The sequence below is a fragment of the Motacilla alba genome, chromosome 6 (genome assembly GCF_015832195.1).
Source record: "Motacilla alba alba isolate MOTALB_02 chromosome 6, Motacilla_alba_V1.0_pri, whole genome shotgun sequence".
Classification (NCBI taxonomy): Eukaryota; Metazoa; Chordata; class Aves; order Passeriformes; family Motacillidae; genus Motacilla; species Motacilla alba.
The window spans coordinates 3,174,570-3,201,674 of NC_052021.1; the positions used below are offsets into that span (position 1 = coordinate 3,174,570).

The 27,105-nt window shown below is 46.5% G+C and overlaps 2 protein-coding genes across 4 annotated transcripts in view; one reads left to right on the forward strand and one right to left on the reverse strand.

The window, feature by feature from the left end:
- The window catches only part of MCU (mitochondrial calcium uniporter), an 81,628-nt gene extending 55,346 nt beyond the window's left edge, over positions 1–26,282 (reverse strand). Inside the window, exon 1 of one of the 2 annotated variants that reach the window (XM_038141427.1) lies at positions 26,084–26,282. In XM_038141427.1, coding sequence (XP_037997355.1) covers positions 26,084–26,218 — 135 coding nt within the window. In that variant the 5' untranslated portion in view covers positions 26,219–26,282. The remainder of the gene's footprint in view (positions 1–26,083) is intronic. The other variant, XM_038141428.1, reaches the window with a different exon arrangement.
- Positions 1–27,105, forward strand: part of LOC119702804 (C-type lectin domain family 2 member D-like) — a 603,052-nt gene that overhangs the window by 214,470 nt on the left and 361,477 nt on the right. The gene's annotated exons all lie outside the window — the stretch shown is intronic.

Below are 27,105 nucleotides of genomic sequence, written 5' to 3' on the forward strand. Positions count from 1 at the left end.
CATCTTTAAGAGGTTTTTCCTTCAGGAAGGAGAAGCTCAAGTTGCAAGATTAGTCATGCTTACAAAAGCACAGGGACAGCCCCACACACCCTGCTGAAAGGGAAAGCCCAGGCTACAGGGGAGAGTGCTCCAGGCTCTCCCAGACAGGAAAAAGCCTTGCCCTCAGCAAAAAGGAGAAAACAGGATTAAAAAAAAAACCCTGGATATATTTGAACCATTAATAATGTTTTTTCCTCTATCAAATACACCATTCAATCAACAGGTTTTTCATGCCTCATTTTTTCTCTTTCTGTAGACATTCGTGTTTCACAAGCACCCCAAATCCCAGACAAATTACCATTTAGAATACTGTGTGTAGATATATATAAATATAAATTTTAAATTACAATTCAAAACACTGTGTGTGTACATACATATATATATATATGTCTATGTATATGTATATGAAATGAAGGCTGCAAATTTGCAAGCTCCTTTGTCACTGTGTTTTCTATCAGCTCAGAAAAAGGAATTCCCTTTACCTGGAGTAAATTTTTAAGGTGAATTTGCTCCAAGGGAAAGCAAGAGTGGGTTTTGGTCTGTCTCCTAACATTTGTTTTCTCTAATCATGCTCGTGTTTTCCAAGGTTTTACAGGGGAGGCACTGCATTCATTCCCAGTGTTGCAGCCCTCTGGCTGCCCTGGGAAGAAAAGAGTACACAAGGACTTGAAAGAGACTCCAAGCTCCAACACCTAAGAGACAACACTTCACACAGAACACTGCTGTTTCATCAGTCTCCCACTGCCTGTCTCGTTACCTCAAAGGAATGGGAAATTAATTACTCCAGAGCCAGGAAGGCTGGATGTGTCAGAGCTCCTAATGATATTCAGGTACCTTCCAGTGCTCACAGCCAACTCATCTCACAGCCAAAGAGGGGTGGGGGAAGCAAAACACCCAATTAAGAGCAGATGAAGGCACTTGTTCACTCCTTTCAGTAGGTGTAGTTCACTTCCCAATTGCCTCCTGCATAATTACACCTAGAGGTGCTCCCTGTCACTCCGCATCTGCTCTTGCGGTGCATTATTTTGGCAGCTCCATTCACGCCACTGGGCTTGGATCTCCAGTTTGGGGATGTGATTTTCCAAGTGTGGGGGATTACAAAAGCAATCAAGCACTCACACTCCCATTTTTAGGTTAATTCCTTTGGGTTAAAGGCTTGCAGTTGGCAAAACCTTTCACTAGAGGAGGCAGAGTTTACACTGATTTCAAACTAGTGCAATCAGTAATTCCTGCAGTATCACCTCCCCTCAAGGAGGGCTGCCTTGGCCAAGAATACAAAAAATAGACTTTAAACAAAGCCAGGCTTTTATCGGGCCATCAGGTGTGTGCTGGAGCACAGACACCAGCCCTAGCAACAACTTCAGCAGAAATATTGCTGTCCCACAGGCCAGGCTGGTGTTTTCTGCAAGGCTGAACTCAGCAAAACACCTGCCAAGCACTGGAGACAGGTTAAAAAACCAAAAAAACAGGGTAAGCATCAATCAAAGTCACTTAAGAAGCAGAGCAGCTCCTCACTGGCCTTGACTTCACCCTTTTGACAGTTCAAAAAACTCCCAAACAGGATATTCGAGTAGGGCTGAGCAGCCAATCACAGGAAATTAATTTTATATTCTGCTAGAGGGAATGAGGCAGCTTCTTTCCAGCTGAGAGCATGGAATTATTTGGCACCAAGCGGCTCCATCCCAGAAGCTGTGACAGCAGCTGCACAGCCCCTCTCAGTAGGGTAAGTTCATCTCTCCTTTGTCTCAAATCCATTCTAGTCTATCTCCAATTCTACCAACTGCCTGGAGAAATAGAAGCTCCCAGGAGGATTTGAGGTCACCACGACACAACATTCTCTTCCATGTAAATAATTTTGCAAAGCATCAAGGACAGGACAAGGCCAGCACCACAGCACAGCCCAGGCTGGACGGGACCTCCCAGACACCTGAAGCTGCTCTCCTCTTTTCCTCCAGCTTTAACAGGGAACATAACAGCTCAAAATATCTCCAGCAGCCTCTGGAAGGGAGAACATCTGTCCTTATCCAGGGATGTGACAAACGGATGGCGACCACAGCTTTTATCTGCCCAAAGCAGGAAGGGCAAGTTAAAAACCCAAACTCCCCTTCTTAACTGTCCCTGAAGCTCAACTGAGCCTACTCATCTGCTTTTATAAAAATATTGTTCCGCTGCAAGAAGGACCTTCTTATTTTTTAATAAATGCTGTTTAGAAGAGATTTATTGACAAGAATTATTATTATTCTTAACAAGATGTGGCCAATGACAGCAATGTCTCATTAGTCCACATAATTTATACCATTTCTAGAGCAAATTCCAAGAAAAACTCTGAGACCAAACATTTTTCTTTTCAAGATGGAGACTCAGATAAGGTTTCCTGCCCAAGATATCTAGAGATGTCATTATTTTTCCAAGCTGCCTCTAATGAGTAATTTGAGGGGGAGGTTGTTTTTGTTTTGTTTTCAGAATCACAACCAGCGACGGCCTCCCTGTAAAGGAGAAAGAGGAATTCACAGCAAGTAGCTCTGGTGCCAATATTTCAAAAATAAGCAACTTGCATAATCTTGAAAGCATTTATGTGGAAGCTCTCCTTCAGGAAGAGGCCTTTGATGAGACTCTGGTTTTGACAGCAAGATCCTTATATGGATTCAAACCACACAAATCATTTTATACAGAGCACGATTGTAACACTGCTCACTAAGAACATGCTGAATGAATGGAGGCCACAACCGAAGATTCATGGAGGCCTTGGTGATCCTAACTTGAAAGTTTCATACCAGGAATACCAGAGGAGCTTGGCAGAGCTTTTGTTTTTATTTAGACACACACAGTTTTCCCAAGAACAAGCTCCCTGCCAAAAGAGCTCCCAGCCAGGGACGCTCCCAGGGCCCAGAGATCAACAAGGAGTGACCAAGGATGAGGGGTTTGTGCTCTTCTGCAGGAGCTGGACCCCAACCCCCAGGAAAATGCACACATTTCCTGAGTGTTTATAATGGAAGCAAGATAAAGTGCCATTTCTGAGAAGTGACATTAGTGAGAACAGGGCGTTACATCAGTTTACCAGGCTGCAGTGCCCTGCCAGTGTGACAAGGAAACCTTCATCTGCTGAAGCCACTCAGCACATCCCTCTGCACCTCATCTTTCCCTTTCCCCAGAGCCTCCCATCCAGGACAGGCTTCCTGTGCCTTCCCACGGCTGAGAACCACATGGAACCACACAGAGCTAAAGCAGAACAAGCTTCTGGCAACAAACCCTAGACAGCAGCCCCAACATCTCAATTTCTCTTCCGCTTTAGGAGGAAAATGCAAGCAGAAGACCTGGTGTATTTATGGCATAGCAGTTGTGCTCCCCAAACCCCTAGGGAGAAAACTGGCTGGAAAGCATGAGCACAGGCACCAGGAAAACACCCAAAGTGACCGTAGAGCTGTGCACTGTAGCTGCTTGTGCTTCCCTGGTGGGCAAACAGGACAGCACTCCCCCTGTTCCTAAGGGCTCCGAGCTCCCGTGCCAGACGTGGAGTAACTCCAGGAGCCAGCACAGGGCTCCCGGAGAGCACACTGAGGAGAACGAAAGCTCAATGAGTGTTTTGACAGGCTCTGAACACAAGAGAAAAATGAGGCAACAAAAAAGCTGCGTTCAGAACTGTCTGGAGAACTTCTGGATTTCCATTGTATTTTTGTGTAACACTACATGAAGCTCCACCAAACACCAGAGCATGGCTGCCATAATTAATTTCACTTGTCAACAGTTAGATGTGGACATTCCCCGTCTCACTGAAATGAGAAATGTGATTTACAGTTCCTTTGTCACCTGTTAAATCAGAGACTATGCATTAAGCAGGATTAAACTGTGTCATTTTTGCCAAAAGTAACATCATTATTACAGCCACAGGGACTCACAGAGGAAATCCATTCTCCACAGGATTTTTTTCCTGTGAAAACGATGCTAAGCATTTAAAAATTATCTATAATACATAGGTGTTCTGCATAAACTTCCCTGCCTGGGTACCACATTTGAATTGGAGAGCTCCAGCAGCGCTCAGCAGTAAAGTCTGACAAATCTTTTCTGCCTCTTAGAAGAATATTTGTCCAGATGGAGACCTCATGCTGCAAAAGGCTTTGTCCTGTCTCAGTAAAACGCCCAAAAGCAACACTTGCTCCCCCCAAACCTGGAGACCACTCAGCCTGGGAGGTTTCTAGGAGCAGCAGAGGGAAGGAGAGCAAGGAGCAGGGACCCACGAGGTCACTCCAACAGGATCCTCCTGGCTGAAAGAGCTGCCCTGTTCTTGGATGTGCCAGGCTTTTTATTGACAGCTGCTGCAGGAAGGCTGGACAGGGACAACACAAGAACCAGAATTTCTGCCTCAGAAACCCAGAGAGCAGCTGATCTACAGCAAAAGGTAAAAAAGGGGACAGGAGGCTGCTCTGTCAATAATCTAGGAACAAAACTGAGGGGTGGAAGCAGCTGTGGTTCAGGCACTGTGCAGCACCACCACATCAGAACAACTTTTCTGTCTCTGAGACAACTCCATTACTCACAAGTCTGGATCCATCTGTTCCCATTAGAGTGTAAAATGCCTCAGTGTGACCCCTGCACAGTTCCTTATTGCCACACACATCTGTTCTTCCTCTAGTCAGCCTTCCCATCACCCCACCCCAGAGCAGCTATAAAATACACACATCTAAGCAAAAAAAAAGCACCCTGCAGCTGGCAACCACAGCCTCACCATTTAGTCCACATGAATTTCTAGGAAAGCACATAAAGCAAAGTGTTTGAAACAGCTTTCCTACTTCCAAGGTGCTGCAAAGAAAGAAAGAAAAAAAAAAAAAAAAGAAAAAAAAAACCTTCTCCCACGCAACTCCTCTGGCTGCTGCAAAATCCTGCTAAACCTGAGCTAGGCTGCAGCCAGTGGGGAGCTCTGACCAGTCCTGCAGGGCTCCCAGGCCACCAGCACAGCCTGTGCTTCTGGAGGACACTTCCTGAAGCATCCAACCTGACAGCTCTGCTCCTCTGTCCAACAGCCTGGTAACTCCAGCAGTAATCACCCTCCACAGCACCCTCATGCTGCCTCAGGTTTTAGCTTTTCTATTTTTCAGATTCTGTGCTGCTTTAGTGTGCAGTTCTGAGCTTCACATTAAGGGATGGTGAGCTCTCTGCACAGAGCAGGGAGACAAAACCATTCCTTCTCCAGCTGGGGACCAAGGACAAATGATCCAAATCTCAGACCCAAGAGCATCAACAACATGGGCTGGAGAGAGAAAAACAAGGATGGGACTGCATGGGCTGGAGCTGTAACTGGACAATGAACTCCAAGATGCAAAGGGAGCAGAACTGATCAAAGTGAGAGACCCTGTGACCAGGCGTGCATTTTGTGACCATTTCACCCTGGGTGCAGCCCTGGCTGGGCTCTTGTGCTGCCCAAGGTGGATCCATGGATCCTTTTAATAAATCCCTGCTTTATCCTTTAGCTCTGTCTGGCCTCTGCTCTAGGGCAGCCTTCACAAGGCATCACTCAGACCTCTGAGCACTGCCAAAGGACTGGAGAGCTCTGAAGAGGGAGTAAAACTCTGGTGTGGGAAAGCACAACTGCTATGAGTGCAGGGGACAATAAGCAGGTAAATAACCCAGCCAGGAGCATCAGCTTAGCAGGTCAGGCAGCTGGGGAATTCATGGCAAGGCTCCCTCTGATTCTCCATGGGTTTTCTAAGCTCTAAATATCATCCAGTCCCCTCCAGATACAATCGTGGAATGGTGTGGGTTGGAACAGACCTTAAAGCTCATCTCATTCCATGCCCTGCCATGCTACTTGATGATCCCAGGGTGCTCCAAGCACCATCCCCCCTGGACTTGGACACTTCCAGGGATGGGGCAACCTCAACTAAATAATCCTGATAAATCATGAAGCTGCCAAACTTCTATTCCACATACAATCCCGTGCCCAACATCATCTGGCTTTGCAGTCATGAGCAACAGGCTTGAACAGAGGCAGCCTCACACACTTCACTGGTCCCAGTCTGCCAATTAGGCTTCTTACAAAATCACCCAAATCACATTTCTGCAAGTAGAATTTATCCCAAAGATTATGGCAATAGCACGGGGGAAAAAATGAACAGTAGCACTGAAAACCAGAAATCACAGTCATGCATTAGTAAAATTGCACCAAAACTCTCACCCAGCACATGAGGAAAGCATGTCTGGATCCTGTCCTGTATTTCAGGAACCCCTCTGTTGCAGCTTTGGTAGACCTTGATAGAACCCCCAACAAAAGAAGGAAACCAAAACCAATGAAAAAGCTCCCTCAAATCATCAATACCTAATGTCCCCCACGATCTGTTCAAAGGACACAAGGGGAGGCACCAGGAGATAACACCAACCCGAAAAGAAACAAACCAACCCACACAAGTCTGAACATCCTCACACTATTTACAGGCACACAAATCTCTCTGCACATTGATAAAGTCTCTGATTTTGGTGAATTTGCAAGAGATTGGGGCTATAGGGGGCTAAGGCTGGACACATCCTGCCTGCCCAGCCCAGCCAGCGGCCCCAAGGAGAGGCCCAGGCTCACCTGAGATCACTGCTATTATACAGACTTGGATTATAGATGTCTAATCCTGATCTTCATTTAAAAACTACTAAGAAATCCCTTTCTATTGCACCTACACTTAGACGTGTTTCCAGGGGCAGGAAAAAAAAAAAACCAAAAACCAAACCCAGACAATACCTTGCAGGTATAAACATCCAGCCCAGGATCAGCAAAGATCTACAGACCTCCAAATCCCAAGGAATAATTGACTGGTGCTGTCCTAACAAGTGCACAGCCACAAATATTTGCCCACACCTTCCTCCACGTGTTTACCTGCAAACAAATTGGGCACTGAAATCAAAGTCTGGAGCAGGTGGGCTTGGTTCAGTCAGCTTTATCAATCTGGAATCTGTTCTCCAGAGCACGCTACCAGGTTTATGTGTGCATTTAACATGAAAATTGTGTGGTTTTTCAGGTGATAAACAGTTCACACACCAATGCCAAAGTGATTCTCAGCTTATGAAGATATGGGTAAAGTTCTCCCTGGTTTAGCTTGTGGAGGAAATGAACTTGGGGGAGCCTAAAGGAACTAAGAGCACTCATTAAAAAAAAAAAAAACACTCCCTCTGCTTCCTGATAAAACACTTCCCTCTCCAGAGATCAGCATGTGAACCATGTTTATCACCTGAAAAATCACACAAGTTTTGCTTCCATTTTGAACAGGTCTGATACAGTCTGGGCTGAGGGTTTTAGTGTTGGGTTTTTTTTCCCTGCTACATGTCTGTCAAACTGAGCAAGGTGCTCACTTTGACCTGAATAAAGCAAAACTGAGTCACAGCTGAAAAAGGCAACATTCCTTATCTGCACTTATCCCACTGCATCAGGGACTCCAGCCTGAAACACCTCAGGAAGGAAAGATAACAGCAAAGAAAGAAAACCTCTCATGTTTGTAAACTGTGTCCAAATACAAATGTTGTGTTACTCGTGCCAAACAGACTGAGGGAGAAGCAAACCACCGTGCACCTGTAATGTCAAACCCCAGCGTAACACCAGGGCAGCAGCTGCACTTTGGAGCCAAGAACATTGCTTTTAACCCAACTGACACGTTCACATTCCCCCCTACTGCCAAAACCCACCACAAAAGCAAGGTAGAGAACAGAGGAGTTTCTAAAGCATGGTGGGTTTTTTAGGTTTTGGTTTTATAAAAATCATTCAGAACCATTTCACTGAACAGAACTTGTCCCAGATACTTGACCTGCTACAGAATATCAGCCAAGTCCCTTCCCAGTCAGGGCAGCCCACAAGCCAAGGAATAAATCCACCTTAGACAAGGCAAAAGCCTTCATGCCATCAGATACTTGAGAGTATTTCTTGCAGTCTGAGACAGGAACAGACAAGCCATGAAAGGCTTCTCCATGAATTCCACCCCTAACCCTTGCACTGCTTAGAGAGGAGACAGAGGTCAGGGGGTCCCACTGGAGGGTCTGTGTGTTTCCACAGGCTCAGGTGGGTGCACAAATGCTTTCCTGCTCAGCCACAACGGCACAGAACTGAGCAAGAGACCGCCAGCCATCCAAAATGTACAGCTGGTACATAAATACAGGCCCAGCCTAAAATTTCAGGCTGTCAACAAAACTGCCAGCACACCCCCTGGAAAAGCAAGTCAGGGATGTTCCAGCAGCAAAGGAGGGTGCAGGTAGGATTAATTGTCATAGTACTCAGAGGTTCTACAAACAGCAAACACTCATCCAATTCAGCCCTGAATGTAAATCCATCCTCCTGCTCCTGCTGTTTATAGCCTCGGAGCTATAAAAACTCCCTCCTTACCTCCTGCTCAGCCTTCAGGAAAGCGAGTATCTTCAAAAGAGGAAAGACAAACCCACCCCAAGAATTACATCTCGCCAACAAGCTGGCTCTGGCTGAGTGTGAGATATTCCAACAAAACAGTCTCACCACAGAGAATGCAACTGTGCATTCTGGGCTGAAGGCACAGGGAGGAAAGGAGGAGGCAGTCCTAAGCCAGGAAAGCTGAATTTTTTTGCCATTATTTGTCATTGAAAAAATTGCAGACTGCCATCACCTGTCAGGTCAGACATGAGGAAGGTGAATGGTTTGATTGGTAAAAGGCAGGGTGCTGGAACCCAAGATGATTTTCTGCTCAAACACTCATTTCTAGGAAAAACTCCCAATTACTTTCTCTTTCAGGGTTGCCTGAATTGAAAAAAGAATGTGGTGTTTTGACAGTCCTTCAGAGGAGCAGACCATCAGCTCCTTTCAGTGTTCAGAAGCTTAACAGCCATCTAAGGCACAGCCTGAAGAGGGACAATTATGATGATAATTCCCCTGAATCTGTCTAAATGCCTACAAAAGGAACACTTTAAATAAAAGCTTTCACTTGGGCAAATATCCAGCCAGTTCCCCAGCAAGACAGAGCTCTAAAAACAATTCCATGGTGAATGTGAATTCATAGACTTAAGAATTTTCCTGTACACTTAAAATCCCTCATGCAAAAAGCCAGAGGCCTATGATGAAATGAACTGGTCTCCATATCGACCTCATTCAGAAATGCCACAACAATTTCCCTTATCAGCAGATAATGAAAAACCTATAAACTGCTTCTCAACCATCATAATTCATACTGCCTTTTCTATTACTATTCAAAAATTTATCAGTCATTGCTAACCTTAAACAAATGCAGATAAATGCTGCTTTTTGAACAAATCCCATCTATTTTCTCCCAAATTATTTTTCAGTCATGCTTCCCAGTTAACAGGAGGATACATCCAATGTAGTCAAAATCCTTTTGGATTCAGGTGCAATTTTTCAAGTTATTCTCCAACCACACTCCCAGCTCACACCTTTGATGCAGCTTTAAGAACAGGTTATTTTCTTTCTCCATTTTACATGTCATGTAAAGTACCCCAGAATCTCCTTGCCATGGACACTGAAACTTGAATCAATGATAATATTCAACACCTCTTAAGACATAGCCAAGAGCTGAAATCTTTAAAAACCTGGAAGTCTTGGGTAGTATTTTCATGCTGGTAGAAAAAAGGGTGAAGATCAGGATGTTAAAATATGGAAGGGAGGAAGAGAAAGATGCCAGCAGAGCACAAATAACACGGCAGGGGTGGGAGGGAAGCAGTGAAGAACCTCATTAGTCAGGCAGTCAATTAATTAAAGTGTGAAGAGAACAGCACTGCCCAACTCCAAAATGCAATTACTTGGGACTAGAAGCATCCAGCCCCAGAACCCAGGCACTTCCAGACAAATAAAGATTTACAAGGCCTTAAGCAACCTGAGGTGGCATTGAATCCTCCACAAAGGTGGAAGCTGCCAAGCTGCAAGGAGTCCCTCCAACAAAAAACCACCCAGTCATTCCCAACAACTGTTCAGGTTTACTGCTGATTAACAGCCACAAACTTGCAAATTTTGACCTCCTTCCAGCTTGAACACTGACTAAACCATGATAAGGATAAATCAAAATATCTTAACTTCCTTCAAGATGATCCAGTTCTTCAGTCTGAAAGCTCCCAGTGCAGGAACCCACAGGGGTGGGCTCAGACACCAACACATGGCCAAGCGAATGAGCACCACCCAGCCCTGGACACCAGGTCTAACCCATCAGGTGTGACTGGTTAACCACTTCTTTGCCCATCAGAAGATGACGAGCCCCAGCTGAAAGTCCTAATTGGCTGCAATTTCAGCTAAGAATTTAACCATGGTAACTTTTCAAACCACAATACCACCCACTGGTACTTGGATTTATCCCAGTGCCTTTTAAACCTTGAATCATCTGACTGTGAATTTCATTTGAGTTTTCATTCCCTCCAACTCTCACACAGTCAGGGCCACCAAAATCATTCAGGAGCTGCGTCCCATGTTCAGGCACAGCTTCCACACCCTGCCTGGCAAAAGGAGGAAAAGGAAACCCATTCCACGAGCTCGTTTTGAAGAGGGAATGTCTCCATTAATTACATCTAATTAAATCACCAAGGTACACCTGCAGTAACACCCGGTCCCAGGGGGTCGCTCAGGCACTAAACCCTGGATTTTTGCTGGCATTACACAGAAACTTCCAAGAAATCCACACATATTTATCTTGCAAAGAACTTAGTTTTACCAATTTTAGTGTTGTTGAAACAGGTAACTTTGCTACTCCTTCAACAACAGGGAGGGCTCCTCAGCAGTTCTTGCTCAGGTGATTAAAATTGTGTGAAAATTCATTAACTCTTTCTACACAAAATGAACATTCAGTGTAAGACAAGCTCACAGAGGCCCTGCATTGTCATACCTCTGCTGATAAATATTCCTGCTGCAGCAGCCCTACTCCCGGTTGGTAAATACTTGTAAGACCCCACACAGACTATCATGGAAAAAAACAAGATACATGTAACTTCAGGTTTAGTAGAATTTTGTCATGAGAACAGCAACTTGACATTTTTAAGAAAGCCTTAAACAAAACATCTGCTAGCGACAACTGTTTAGATTTCTATCTCTAAGAAAAGCCAGATAATTCTGCCCACACTATTTCCTTGAAAAAGTGACAGCAGCATTTTAATATTCACCTCTTTGTTAGCTTGAAAACCAAGAATAAAACTGACTTTGTACACAAAAAGGAATTTTTAATCACCATTTCCAGTGGCCTATCACACATAATCCAAGCAGCAGACAAATATTTGTGTGCCTTTACCTTTATTTACTTTATCCAACTACTCGCATAGTTAAAAAAGCATTTCTTTGTCCCTCACCCTACCAGTACAAAAGACTCATTCTGATCCAAGTACTCACATAACCAAGACACCAAGCTGGTTATAAAGCTTCCCAATTTTTCTCCTGAATTGAGACTTTTTCATGGACTACTAAAGCATAAACATGAGGAAAGTTATGTTTAAGTAACTGAAGTATACACAAGGGTAAGTGGAACAAAAAACACCCCTGACGTAGTTTTCAACTTTGTTAGGTACTTCTTTTGAGGTGGGGGAAAGGCTGGAGAAGAAAACAAGGCTTGGAAGGTAAAAACCTCATTTCCCCCAGGTCTGTCCTGCTGGTAAGTGGTGAATTCTCTCCCTGCAATAAGTTTACTCCCCCAGTTGCTGAGCATTCATAACACACACCCCAAGCTCTGGCCCGAGATGGGAAGGCTGGAAATGCCAGATAATTACAAAACAACCCATTAGGTAACTTGGAAGGCCAATTGCAGCCCCAAAACTCCCCAGGCAGAAATAAGAGGCATCACTTACCACACGCTCCAGGCTGAGACAAGCAGAGAACTGAGGCAGCACCAGCAGAGAGAGGAAGGCTCTCCCACCTTTCTACTCTGCTCACCACCCTCACCTGGGCCCTGGTGCAGCTGCTCCTCAGCACAGTGCTCCACACCCAGCTGTTCCTCGTGCCAGGTGGGAATGATCCCTTCCAAGCCTCCAGGGTGGGGATGTCACCCACTGCCCAGCTGCTTCTGACTTGGCACTGAGCTAAGCTGCTGGGGGGACACAAAAATTCCCATTGTGTTCTCCCTTGTGAATTATTTTTAAACACAAGTCCCCTGCTACAGGCTGGGAAAGTTCAGCCTGGAGAAGAAAAAGCTCCACGGAAACCTGGAGCTCCTTCCAGTTAAAAAGGGGTTTATAAAAAAGAGGGAGAGTGACTTTCTACAACTGCATGGAGTAAGAGGACAAGGGGGAATGGCTTCAAACCGACAGAGGAGAGATTTAGATGGGATATTGGGCAGGAATTGTTACCTGTGAGGGTGGGCAGGCCCTGGCACAGGGTGCCCAGAGCAGCTGTGGCTGCCCCTGGATCCCTGGCAGTGCCCAAGGCCAGAATGGACAGAGCTTGGGCAACCTGGAATAGTGGAATCCAGCCCTTAAATGGGGATGGACTGGGATGGGTTTTAAGGTCAATGAGGGAAATGGATTTATAGAAAATTCTCCAAGCCTGACAGAAGGCTCACACAGTGTGTGCATCTGTATGCAAACCCTGAGATAAGAAATGCTGACTTAGAAACGCCATGGAACAGGACAGACATTGTGGAGAGAGAAATGGAACCAGAAACAAGGTTCAAAGGATGGCCTTGCAAATGAGGCTGGATGCTTTGGAGAAACAGAACTGTGAAAGATGCATTGTAGTGGGACCCAGGAGGGGCAGTTTTAGATGATTGGCTTTAAGGCATTTACAGCATGGTGTGGCTAAAGCTGATAGGCCAAGAAACACTTGTAATGTAATTAGGAAATGGTTGGCTTCTGATTGTGCTGGTGTGAATTATAACATCTGTATTGTCTCACCCTTCACATGAGACTGAAAATGGAGTAAAAGCTTTTTAAATGACTCTCAGTTGCCCCATCTCTGGGTCAGAAAAGAGTTCAGTCCGACACCGTCCAGCCCAGACTGTTCTGGGATTCTGTGATACATTAGCAAAGCTGTTAACTGGTTTAATCTCCATCCTAACATTTGGGGATTTTTGTCTTAAAACATCAAAACTTGGTAAACAAATCTTGTCTAGACAGCACACAGAGAAAGTACCCAGTTAAACAGTGCAGTGGTAGAAGAGGCACACAATGGCAGAAGGGACAAACTCCCCTCCTGGGAGGTGCAGGAAAAGAGGAACACTTCCCCGGGCAGTAAGGAGCTCTGCCCTTCAAGCTCCCTGCTCTTTCCTCAAGCACTCACAAATTGCCTCCTTTTCTGCACCCCTCACATACAAATCAAGCTCTAACCCTGCTGCTCCCAAGCACAGCCCCAAGTGCAGATTTGACCCCTCGGAGACTCTTCCTAAAGCTCAGGAAAGCAATAGTACATTGGAGTATGTCATTATTTTTTATGGCCCTGCTGCACAAGTGGAATTTTTATGGCTGGTATTATCAGTTGAAGGAAAACTGCTCTGAAAAGACAGCTGTATATTAAGTGTTATGTATCTATACTGAGTAAATGTAACACTAATTACATTTTTTCCCCCATTGAGTGGCATTAAATCACAATCCATTCCTACTTATCCCCCAGGAAGCCACATAAGCTGCATTAAGACACCCAGTTCCCAGCCAGCCCAGTGTCCATCTGTCTGCAGGGATGCTCAGCAGCTAAAGCTCCTTCTTCACAGCTCACACTTGCAACAGGAACTCTGCAATCCCAAAGAGAGTTTCCAAATGGCAAATTTAATGTCAGAGGCCAGAAGTCCTCCAAGAGGTCCAAACAGCCCTTTGCTTTGGAAGGGACTCACAATCACCACTCAAAGGGCAGCGATTCTTAGAAACTAAATATTTACTCACAAAAAACCTGAGAGAATCCCCACAGCCTTCCTTGAAAAGCTCTTCTGCATCCAGGCAAGGAAAGGTTCATAAAGGCAAATCCTCTGCTTGCACAGGAACTGCAAAAATTCCTTCCTCTGAGGCCCCTCTGCCAGTGGAGACCACGGGGGCACCCTGCAGCTGCTGCTCCCCAACCCATGCTGACCCTCCTGAGAAGCACCAGCTCTCCTCCTGCACACCTTCACTGACTGAGGGACACGGAAACTCCAGGTTTTGCCATCCTCCAAGCCAAATATTAACTTTCCCCACCGCAAACAGATGTAAATCAGAGCATCCTACAACTGCAAGCACAAAATCTGTGAGGCTGTGCATGGTCCAGTGTTCTCAGTTTTGTGATGGATGCCTGGCAAAGCAGCTCTGCCAAAAAAAAACAAACAAACAAAAAAAACCCCAAAAAAAAACCCAAAAAAAATCCTAAACATTTGAGGAAACCGAGAGAGGGAAAAAAAATTCATGGTGGCCCTAAAACTCAAAAGATACAAGTCATTTTTCACTGTCTCGACTGTGAAATAATCAGCAAAATGTAAAGAATTTAGAAAATTACAAGAAAGCTGGAAATATTTTGAGGCTGAAGCTCTGCTCAGTTCACTGCCTGGGATCTGTTAGCAGGATCCATTTAAACCTGCACTCTGCCAGATGACTGTCTCACTGACACTAATTCCAGATTATTTTTCTAAACTAGGATAATCTTAACACAAGCACAGTAAAGAGCAGATGTTTGTCTGGAAATCAGTTCTCTTCAAAGCTGTCTTTTGAACATCAGTTGCAACCTATTCTGAGTGAAAACTGCCCCCAGAAGTCTGAGGCTCCCCCAAAACCTCTCAGTGGGAGTGTAGGAATTAAGAGCAGAAGCAACAATTGGTCCAAAACGAATCACCAGGCAAAGGTCTAAAGGAGATGACTCAACCAACTATGCTCTCAAACACGGTTGTTTAATTTTTGCTATTTCACTTGCATTCTCTTACCATTTTTTTGCTAACTATTGATCAAAAAACTAATTTGTAGAAATGTAAAACCATGCAGAGAGGGATTAATGGCTCCTGCTGGTTGAAGCAGAGATTTTACACCTCTACATTTCCTGCTTGGGTTTGTGCCTTAGAAACTAAACTTGGTGGAAGACAGAAGAAAAGGGAGAGGACAGGGAGAAAGTTATTTATCACTGGAGGCTCTGGAGTGCTAAATCAGCACATCACATAAAATTAATCTTGCTGGCCACTGGTCCTTAGCCTTAGTAAGAAAAAAAAAAAAAAAAAAGAAACAAGCAGCTTCAGCAGCAAAGGGACACACATTTTATTCAACTTTATTATTTAAATCCTACCTGAATATTACTTAAAAGCTTTTCTATAAAGGAAATACTTAAGAACAGCAGCAGCTCTACAAAAAGCAGGTGATTTGCACTCTCACAGGAGGCCAACAGTCCCATCTCCTCTCTGCAGGACACAAGGGTTAATATACTGTGTTCAACCTCTGAGCCATAGCTCCACACTAATTACTGAGGAGAGGGAAAGGAAATTAATGGCTGGCCAGAGCTGTGGGCAGAAATGAAGCAAGTGTCTAGCCAGAGCCTGGTGATTCTTCTGCTATCAGATTATCTACCTGGAAAAGCCACATCACAATTAAAGCTGCAAACAGCAATTATAACTGTTAAGACTTCTTACTGAGGTCGTGCTCCTTCAGTCTCTTGTGAAGAAGTGCAATTAATATCCCCAAAATGACTTGGTAGTCTTGTTCTCACAGCAAGGACGAGGGGAAAAACCCCAATCATTATTGGATTATATAACATAATCCAATATATTAATAAAGATACTCTCTATATTATATATATATAATATATAATCCAGTTGATATATGTATTAATTATTGCAAGATAAAAGCCTTGGCACAAGGAAAAAAACCTATGTTTATCATTATGGGTACACTATCAAACAAGGAGGGGAAAGTAACCTTGCAGCAACAGCATCAGAAAGACCAAGGGATGAGCAAGAACAGCATCTTTGCACCAAAATTCCCAGAATACAAATCAGGAATCCAGGAGAAGTCACTGAAGTGCTTTCATGCTCCTTCAAATTCCTGTACTTATTACAATAATAGTGATCGATGGCAACAGCTCAAGTGCATTCTATTTTTCATCTACCTTCTTCCCACCCCCACTATTTTTGACTGTCTGCCTGCAGCTGTCCTTTCCCTTGATTTTGGGAAATAACCACCTTCCCAGGGACTCTGTGGGATTTATTCACACAGACCAGCAAATTACCGAGTTGACTTTGAATATCACACAACTTGAACTTCATTAACTGATTGCAAAAATATCGAGTTATTATACTCACAACATCCTTTCACCTTGGGTGATGCTCTCCAGACCTACAAGGAAACAGGCAGATATTTTTCACAGCAAGAGCTGGAAGGGTTTTGCACTCAGGTAATGTGCAATAAATCAAAATTTCTCTACTAAGAAGCTGCACGGATCTCTCTCATGTTTATTTACGAGCTCTTCATACATGTCAAACAGCCAAGAGCAGAAGTTGGGGGACTCAGCAAAACACCAGAGCAGTAGGAGGAAGATACAATAACAGCAGCAACAAGGAAAAAAAAGTCTTTTCGTCTATTTTGAGTGTTACATTTCCTCAGAAACCAGACTGAGGTAGATCTGGCCATGGGAAAAGCCTCACATAAGTGAGTGATCACCAGGACTGAAAATTAATATTAAGGTTCAAGCAGCACAGAGATGAAATCAGAACTGGAGAACAGCAGCTGTAAACACAACCCATAAAATTCAAGTTTAATCACTTAGGATTAAATAAGTTTCATGCATATTACTGCCAGTGGTCAGCCAAGCTGTTCTCTAGCAGCTCTGTTATTTACAGCTATTAAATAACTGTATTAAAGTGTTCCAGAGAATGCTTTTTCCAAGGCAAATCATGGCCAAAATAATACACATTTTAAACTACCCTGTGCTCACAAATGGCAAAAAAAAGGGAAACACACTTGAGAATTAAATTAGCCTAATCTAAAAACAACTCTTGGGATGCTAGTTGGTATTATAAAAACAGAAAGCATGACAAAGGAAGGCTGAAAGCTTTACTATTATTTTTTTATTACTTTTCTTTAGAAAAGCTTGGAGGAGGCAGAGTAACAGAGCACATTAAAATACATTAACAGAAAACAGAGGAGGGGTTTTGGGGGTGTTCAGTGGAAAGGAGGTAAGGGCTGGCTTAACTTTTTAGCCAAAGAAATTAAGAAAACAGACTTGACACCCAGCCAGTGGGGTCTCCAGGTCCTCAGTGAGATGGCATAGCTAGGGCAGGAATTCAGCTTTCAGGCCATTTATTTCCACATTCCCAAGGCTGTAAGGAAGCTTGGAAGTGTTCGTGAGTCAGACTCCTGCCTGGAGCATCCTGAGCTCCTGCAGGAGGCAAGCAGAGCTCTGGCAGTGCCATGAGACCCGTACACGGATACCCAAGGAATGGGAGGGGATTCCTGCGATTCCATCTGAGTGGAAACCACACCAATTATGTAAAGGCTGCCCTGAAAACTACTGTGCTGCTTTGACATTGTAATTCCAAGAACAAACAGCCCTCTCTGGTGCACTCTATTATATAAAATGTCAGGCTAATCACAAATTCGGCTTTGAGCGTTGCCAAATGTCCTAAACCGAAGGAAAAACGGGAGTTACAGAGTTGAGGATGAATCAGGTACACACACCTGCCCCTCTACAAAAGGGCAAATGGAGAAATTATTGACATCTGACTGACCACAACAACAAACAGTTCCTCAGGAACACACAGTGCTTGCTTTAAATCCCCAAAGCCACGCTGCTGTAGGCATAGGTGCTCCTGCGCTTTCTTTCCACCGAAACCGGAAAAACTCAGGGAACAACCTCGAGGAGGATGACGGGAGCAAACTGGAGTCTGATGTTTCAAAAAAAGGCCCAAATCTCTCTCCTGAGCCACCAGGAGCAGTTTTTTACTTCCATGAAGAAGTAGGTCATGAAAGCGGCAGCTCCACGGAAGCGCCTGGGCCAGCGGCGGAGCCCCGAGCGCCGCACGCACCGGGAGCTGTGTGCCAGCAGCGCTGGGAGAGGAGGGCATCCTGCAGAGCACCACTGCCTGCACACGGAAAAAACCAGCACGCAGCCAAGCAAAGGAGCTGCTGCGCAGAGGAAAACTGAATGGGGCGCAGGGACAGTCACCAGGAACGGCCCATCTTTGGGGAAAGATGAAAAAAGAAAAGAAATCTGTTAAAAATGGTTTTTGCAAAAGAATTAATTTCACGAGTGCATCGCATCAATGCTCTTCTCAAAATCCTGACTTCCTTGCCAGCTCAAAAAACCGTATCTGTGTGGTGTCATATCCTGCCCTGCTCAATAATGAGGTACTTTGTGAAACTATTTGTTTAAAATTACGCTCTCGAGCACTAAATGCCAAGAGGAAATATGGAAATGCTCGCTCCCACACACACTGTGAGTGGCTGATTCCAAACCGGCATTTGTTTTCCACGAGAACATGTGTGAATCTGAGTCACGGTCTTTGTCTTTGGACAAAATTATCCTTAAAATAAAATCCATCTTAGCACTCTTCAACTTTGTGGTCAGAGCAATCCGTGGCTTTTTTGGCTTCAGGCCAAAGCTCTGTTTTGGACCATCGGTTTCTGTTACTTAGCAATCAGAGTCGCATCAGCCAGCCCAGCAAGGAGGAACGGATGTCTCAGCACTTGCAGTGGTTTCCCTCCCTTGCAGGTTTCCAGGCTCAAAAACAACACCAGTCCTCCTGTGTGAGGCAGGGCACTGACCACAGCCTGAACAAAAGGCAGCCTCAGAGGTTTTCTAGGCAGCTCATGAAACACAAGGACAGCTCATCTTGAGCAGGGAACAATGTTTGGTACATTCCCTTCGTGCAGAAGGGAGTGTCTGGAGCTGATTTCATTACTAGCAGTATACACTGCTCATGAAACAACTCCTCTCTCTTAACACAGGCACAGGGTTTGGTTCCTTGAATCCCTTACACCAAAATCCAAGGGAGGGATCCCACTCTCCACTTAAATACAACACCCCCAAACTCAGGAGAAACCATACAGCGCTGAAGAGTGCAATTATCCAATCTACTCAATATTTAGACAATGAAATTTCTGTTGTCACTGCCTCAGGAACAAGTCCCTGGATAACAGGAATAGCCTTGCAGCAAGCTGGAGGCTCCCAGGGGAGCCCTCATGCATCACAGACATGCCAGGCTCCAACCAAACCTTCAACTCACCCTTTCCCCCTCTGCAGGAAGCCGAGAGGATTTCCCAAGTCACATGATAAATCAGGGCATTTTCATTCCAAAAAAGGAATCACATTTTTCTCCCCCTGGGAAATCTCTGCAGTTTTGCAGCTCACTGTTATTTCGGGGAGAAAATAACTTTTTCTGCCAGCTTTCCCTCCCATCTCCCCCTGCCAGGAATCTTTGTGATGTTTGGGACAGGATTCCAATTAATTTAAATGACTATTAAAAGGTTGCTGCTGCACAGCATAGCCACAGTGTGTGAGTTTTGTCTAGAAGCAGAAAACACGAGCGGGATGTGGGATATCAAATTATTCTCAGAGGCAAGCATGAATAATGACAGAACAGTATCCATGCAGGAAAATTTGTATAGAAAAGCCATCATCCAGACCCCAGATATTTCTTTTTAACACACAAGTTGGAAAAAAAAAAATCCCACATCACTCTTGTGCTATCTTGGGCAGCTCATTTTCTCTTAATATCTTCATTTGTCAGAGTAGTACTTAAAATTGTCATTTTTGGAGTTGCTTTGCCAGGCAGAAAACTCATTCTCATTTAAGTCCAAACATCTAAGAAAAATGAGGAGGCTAAATGATGAGGATGTATTTTTAAAGAATGGTTGAAGTGGAATGAATAACTATTTCCTCTTACAACAATCTGTCAGATCTAATTTCCTTCCTACTCTGATTCCATCTCACAATCTGCACCCTGGCCAGCAGACATCCTTTGGCTGCTCCTTCTGCAGGTTTCAGCTGCAAGCCCAAAAGAGCTCAGCACCACCAGGAGTCAGTCTGGCAGAAGAAAACAAGAGTTTAAGACAAGACTGACAATCACCCAGAGCTGGTTTTTATGGTGGTTGTTCCCTTGTAGATCCTCCATAAGTTACACATCTGAGTGCAATTTGAGTTTTAATTATTCCAGCGGGGAGTGTCAGAGATTGAGAGTTTCCACACTGCGTGGCGGTCCTTTCCTCCTGGGGAAGCCAACAAAAGCAAATTGCTGAAATGAGTTCTACATTTCCTAATTCCTTCAGAGCTGCCAAGAATGCAGAAAAAGATAGTGGACATGCTCTGTGTTTTACATGAGACAAAAGCCATACCCCACAGGCTTGTCCTGCTGGAAACTAATTCCACATCACACTCAAGGGCTGCAATTTTTCATCTTCATTAAGATGACATCTCATTTTGATAACCAACTGAGACCTTAATAACAGGGAGAAAACCCTCTGCAGAATCTTTAACAGCAGAAGCACAGGTCATTTCATTTTCTGCATTAAATACTCAAGGACAGAATAGCCCTTAAAGCCTGATTGCTGTGATTTGCACCGGGAAAGTGACAATGTGATGAAATCCCCACCAGCAATATCACAGGTGGTCTCAAGAGCACTTCAGAAATAAGAAGTATGCCCCCATGGTGAGCACAGGGAACACAGCTTCATCTAGTTTCAACAAATTTCAAATTTTTCTAGTACAGTTCCTCATGCTACCAGAAGCCACCGAAGTAGAAAGCAGCAGTTGGGTTTTTAGGAAGAGTGGCTGACCACCAACTGACACTGCAATAAATGAATAATTACTTTAAAAAAAAAAAACAAGCCACCCAAATCGAAAACAATCTCTACATTTCCACAGACCTCCAATCAGGAGAATAATTTAAATTGCATATTTGAGTCAGCTCAATGCTATTTTATAGAATGGCAAACTGGTGACTCATAGCACAAATCAGAAATTAAGTCATAAAAGTTATGTTTCACCCTACAGACTGGGTGGAGCCTAACCTCACAGAAAGCTTCCTCTTTCAGATGAGTCTTAAAACAGCTTCAGAAAAAGAACAACTTTTTTTTCTTCTTCTCTTTCTAAGACTTGGCTCTGGTCAGGAGAGTTGTACCCTTCCTGTCTAGAACATCTGAGAAAGACTCCCCTTGTGGAAAAAGAACTGCCCTGAAATTTTTATATTAGTGACAGCATCAACTTGATCACCACTGTAACTTCCTTTCCCATCACAGACCCTAGATTCGAAGTCTTTATTATTCCCATGGGATAAATAATAAATAAAAAATGGTAATATCACCAAATACCTGTCAAAAAACCCCAAACCAATATTCAGTCCTCGTATTGTGCTCCTCTTTCACACACAGAGAGAGACCTGAAAGTGTGTTCTCTGATTTTAGCCACTTTCATACATCCAAAAAATACTTGCTGGTCATCCCCTTTAGCACAGATTTTTAATCATTCCTTGGAAAATCACAATCAGCAGTATGCCAGGTCAGGAAAACAGCAGTACAGTTAATTAAACAGGTCTGCCAGCTTCCATCCTCAGCAAAAACTCACCCCAGAGTCTTCCAAGTCCCACCATCCCTGCAGCCACCCACTGCCACTGCCTGAGCTTCACCTGGCAATTTGCTTCAAGGGCTTGGGCAGCAATGGGACAATAAACTGCAGCTTTTGTGACGTAACAATACGAGGACTAGATGTTGGTTTGGGGTTTTTTGGCAGTTATCTGGTGGTGTTACCATTTTTTATTTATTATTTATCCCACAGGAAATAATAAAGTTAAAAGGTTTTAGAATATAGTAATATACATAAAGCAAAATGGAGGTTTTAGGGCAGAGGCTGGTCCTTCTTCTTCACGGGTTTGGGTGGTTTTGTGTAATTGGATTTAAAAAGTCCACATTGCAGGCCACAGGTGGTTGGTTATTGGGTTAAAAGTAAAAATAATTTAGGTTTCATTTCTTAATTGGACAGTTTATCCTTAAAAGGCCTTGTAAAGAGAGAGAGAGATAGGGATCCATTTTGAGTTTGTTAGAGTGAAGTGCTGCAGAACTCAGGGTTTGTGAGACTGTAACATAGATAAGAACCAATAAACATCTGAGTGCCAGCAAGAAATACCATCTCACACATTTAATCCTGACCCTGGCAAAAAAAAAAAAGGCAAAAACTCCTCATGTCTTGCCCTCTGGGGAATTATGACCACGCTATTGAGCTACAGCTTCTCTGGAAGTCAATGCTACAGAGGAAAAAGACCACTAAATACACATTGTATCTGTGGTGAATAAAGGACAGCTGCAGCAGGATGTCCCCGCATCCTCCTCTTGAGGCCTATCCCATCTCTTCTTGGCACAGAGCAAGATCTTTGCAGGATACAGTCTCCACTACATCCTCAAACCTGGGCACCTGCACCAAAAATCCTACCTGGCTTGGAGATGGATCAGCACAGGCAACCCTGGTTCTCATCTGGAGCAGAAAGACAAACCTGCAGGTTGTCCAATATCCACTCAAAATCTGTCTGCGGCTCAGGTGGGTTCAGTTTTTCCTTCTTGGGCTTAGACGAAGACACCGGAATCAATATTCCTGATTTGCCCAGAGCTGCTGGAATGAACTGCCACAGGAAAGCCACGCACGGCCAAGCCCTTGATTTTCCATAGGTATTTTTGCACCAGCTGATTACATTCCAATCCAACATAACCCAACCCCTGGCTACAGGCACCAGGAAATGCAGTATCAGGAGCCTCTAATCTCTGCAGGAAGAAAGCCATGAGGATTAGGTGTTCAACACACAAAAGCAGAGTGCTTCATTTAAGTATTTTGTCCACCTCCACATCACTGAAAACCATCTATAGCGTGTGCTTCCTCGTGAAGGAAGCAAACCTTCCTTTTCCAGGCCTGCTTCCCAGCCCCACCACACCTCAGCCCTTGGGAAGCTGACCCTCAACTTCTACAGCACCTGGGACAAGCAGGAGACAGGAAAGGCCTTCCCTGGTTCCATTTGGAAGCTTCCCCTGAGGAACAGCCCCACTTTAATTCTCTCTCCATGCTCTTCAGAGGACAATAGGACGTGTGGCCTCCCACACACTACAACCCCCCAGCCCACCCCGGCACCTTCCCCACTGCAAACACATTTGGGAACTTGGCTTCCTCCGCCCTCACGTGTGTGTAGCCAAACAGGGAGACTGGAAAGAGATGCAGCCTCTGCTACTTCTGCTCCAAGTTCATTTCTTCAGCTCTCCTTCCAACGCTGTGGATGCCCAAGCCCCACTTGCTCCATGGTCAGGCCTCCTCACCCTGCCCAGCCACCCTGAAATGCACACCACCACCACACTCACAGGGGAAATCTACAAATATCAGTAAAAACTTCCTTCTTCTTGCTTATCCCTACTCCAAGATCAGTGAACAAACTTGTCATTCAAGTTTCTTGCATCCCCTCCCCAGATCTCTCACCCCTTGTGATCCTGTTTGGGATACACTCATGCTCTTCTCCCCATGGGATTGTTCCTGTGGGAACACCTCCACGGAGCGTTCCCAATTCCCCCCGGTTTCAGAACTTTCAAGCAAGCTGTGAATGCTTCACTCAAGCCCTGTGTCCCCCAGTATTGGTGTACTCCCAACTGTTCCCTCATAATCCAAGTATTTGTTCACCTCCTCGCCCTCTCTCCCATTTGGTGGTATCAAAACCTCCTCCTTTGTACTTCACCCATCTGGAGGAGTTTTTTTGTTTGTTTTACAGCTCTGTCCTCTCACAGTAATCTGGTCTACTGGTGCAGCTTCTTCCAGCATTATTTATATTGCTTTTGAAAGAACTCATCCATAAGACCATTTAGCATTTCCACCCTGTCTCAAAGAAAGCCCATTTAATTTATCACCCCTGTGAGAAACCAGCCATCCTGAGAAGTACCTGAGTAGAATTGATGGTACCAAAAACAACACTGCACAGACACACCTGATGTAACCACTCTATTAATTACACCCAAATTATACAAACTCTTCCTACATCTTTCCTAATTTAATCTATGGTGTCAAGAAGCTTGTACATCCCGGTTCCATGACAGAGAGGGATCCATTCTTCATCAGCCATAACTGATTGATGTGAGCCTTACCTGTCCTAACCACCTCAGATAGCAAAGACTGAACAGCCTTCCCAGAAAATAATTCAGCATTCCTCTGCTCTTACTGTCAGTAAAGTCTGCCAACACCTAACCAAACCCCTCTGCTCATACTGTGAGCCCATTCCTCCTCCCACCTGCCAAGGATTTGTCTGGTTTTCTGCTTCCCCTTTGCAGCAACACTTCCTTTCAATTTCTTTTTTATTACGAAGAGCACCAGTTCCTTAAATTTCTCCTCACAGATCATTTATTCCAGGATTCAGCTGCTCTCTCTCAGTGGTCTGCAGAGTTTCCCAAGTGCAGTGGTGAGGGAAAGGATAACTCATCTCTGCTGTGAGGGGATAAACAGGCACAGCACAGATGCTGCCAGAAGGAACTGCCAGGATCCTGGATCCCGATCTCCTAGTTCTCAGGGGTTCAGCCCAACCGACCTGCTCACAACCTCCCTGTTGAAAAAACCCCAAAAGCCAATGACTGCAACACCACAGCCAGGCTGCCAAGAATCAAACAGCACAGCCCAACTAAAGCCAGGAGGGCTTTCTAATCATCACTCCCCAGCAAAACCCTCCTCCTCCTTCCCCAAGCTCCTGGAGGGGACAGCTCTGACAGCAGGATTTTAACATGCCCACACCTCAGTCACGTCCACTCAGTCTCCTGGGCAAGCACAGGAGAGTCACGGCTTTTCAATGGCTTTTTTTTTATAATTTTCTCACACATTCACCGCTCCACTTAGCCCAAGGAGTGAAACCAAGCCCGAATCCGAGTCTCCGTTAAATCAATGGCAAAGGTCAATTTAAATTTAGACAAACACAAATTATTTGCCAGGGCCGCAGCGCTAAAGGAGACAGCTCAAATATTAATTACAGACTCTGGAAAGGCCGTTCCACACCTGAGCAGGTGCCGGGATTAACCCCGCAGTCACAGGTCACATCCACACGTGGAAGGAGCGCGCTGCAAGGCGGGACCGCCGGGATGGAGGCACCCGATCCGGACGGAACCTCCGGCATCCCCGCGCTGCCAAAACACACCGGCAGGGGCGGAGGGACGAGCGGCACCCTGAAGGAAAACCCGGCACAAACAACTCTCCAAACAGCACCCGAGGGAGCACAGCGATGGATCCGCGGCTCCGGCGCAGCCCAGAGCCCGCTCCGCCTCCTGATTCACCCACAATCGCGGGGGCTCCCCGGAGTTCCGTGCTTACCGGTCAGGAGCAAAACAAGGCACCGACAGGTGCACACCTCCGGCAGAAGCGCCTTTAGAGGCAGCACTCGAACAGACTGTGGCAAAAGCCAGCAGGGTAACCCACGGTTACACGCTGTTCCCTTAGTTTAAAAAGAAAAAAACAGGCAAAAAAACCCTCCCAGTATTTTTAGCAAATCTTTCGAGCTCCAAGACGCAACCTGCTGCCTTTACAGTTTTTTTCCGCCCTGAGACACACAGCAAAGCCGTGTGCCGCCAGTCCCCTCTTTTCCTGGCAAAGCCACCGAGGGAAAGGCAGCGAGCGGAGCCCGGCTAGCTCTGCCCCGGTCCCTCTGCCAGCCGCCGCACCGACCGGCGTCCGGGAAGCCCCCCGAGCGCCTCTCCCTTGGCTGACCTTGAGGGAGGCGGGAAGAGAAGGGACGAGAGACAGACCGGGGGAAGAGGCGCTGCGCTGCCCGCCCGGCTCGGTGCCGGTGCCGCCGCTGCCGCTCCCGGCGGGGGCTCCGCGCCCCCCGCGCCCCCTCCCCTCCCGCCGGCCCCCAGCGCCACCTGGCGGCCGCGCCCCGCGACCCCCGCCCCGGGAGCGCGGCCCCGGAACGCCGGGCAGCGCCGGCAGCACCGCCCGCTCCCGGAGCGGCGCGGGGCGGGCGAGCCACGAGCTGCCGCTGCCGGAGCGCGACCGGCAGAGCTCCGCTGCCGCCGCCCGCCGCCGCGCTCAAGTTTCACCCGGTGACGGTGCTAAGAATAAACGCGCAGCTGGCGGAGCCGGGAGCCGGGAAGCGCCGTGAAACTGCCGTACAGCAGCCGCGGAGCCGGGGCCCCCGCGCTGCCCGCCGGCACCGCGCCCGCCTTCTGAAGGGCACACGGCCGCCGCCTCACTCACCGTCCGGTGTCGCTGCTGCTGCTGCTGCTGGCGGCGCCGGCCCAGCGCCGGGAAGCGGCCGGCGGCGGCGGTGAGCGCGGCGGGGCGGCGGCCGCAGAGGAGGAGCGGCAGCGCTCTGCCCGCCGTGGCCGCCATCGCGCCGCTGGAGCCGCCCCACGCTGCGGCGGCGGCGGCGGCGGTGCTGCTGCCGCCCGGGCGGGGCGGGCCCGAGGGGAGCGGCGGGGCGGGGCCAGCCGGCGCCGCTGGCCAATCACGGCGCCCCTCCGGCCGGCCTCGGGGCTCCCGCAGCCAATCGGCGCCGAGCGGGTGGGCGGCTCGGAGAGGCGATTGGCCAGTGGGCGGGGCTGCGCGCGGGCCTGAGGGCAGGGAAACTCCTCGGCGGGGGTGCCGCGGGGCGGAGCTAAACGTGGGCGGGGCTGAAAGGGGGCGGGGCCATAGATGGGCGGGGCTGGGAGTGGAAGAGGGGGGCGCGGGGGGGACCCCTAAGGGGGAACAGCCGGGGACGGGATAAGGTGAGGTGGGGAGCACCGGGAAAGGGGTGCCGGGAGGTGGGGAGCACCGGGAAAGGGGTGCCGGGAGGTGGGGAGCACCGGGAAAGGGGTGCAGGGAGGTGGGGAGCACCGGGATAAGGGGTGCAGGGAGGTGGGAGCACTGGGAAAGGGCACCAGGAGAGGCTGCAGGAAGATGGGGTGCAGCAAAAAAGCCACAACAGATACAGAGTAGGGGTGGCACAGGGATTTGGGGCGCTGGGTCAGACTGGAACCCCAGCCAACAGCAGTTTCAGTGAAGGGTAAGAAAAGTATGTGATCAAAAAATATCTGGATATACACACACACACATATATATATATATGTGTGTGTGTGTGTGTGTGTATATGTATGTGTACATGCATACGTATATATATGTTTTTATATCTATATATATATATATGTATATAATATGTATTGCAGACATGGTGGGCTGGGCTGCGAGCACAGACCTTGCAGCACCTGGGCTAAATGAGCAATCAGTGCTCAGCTTTC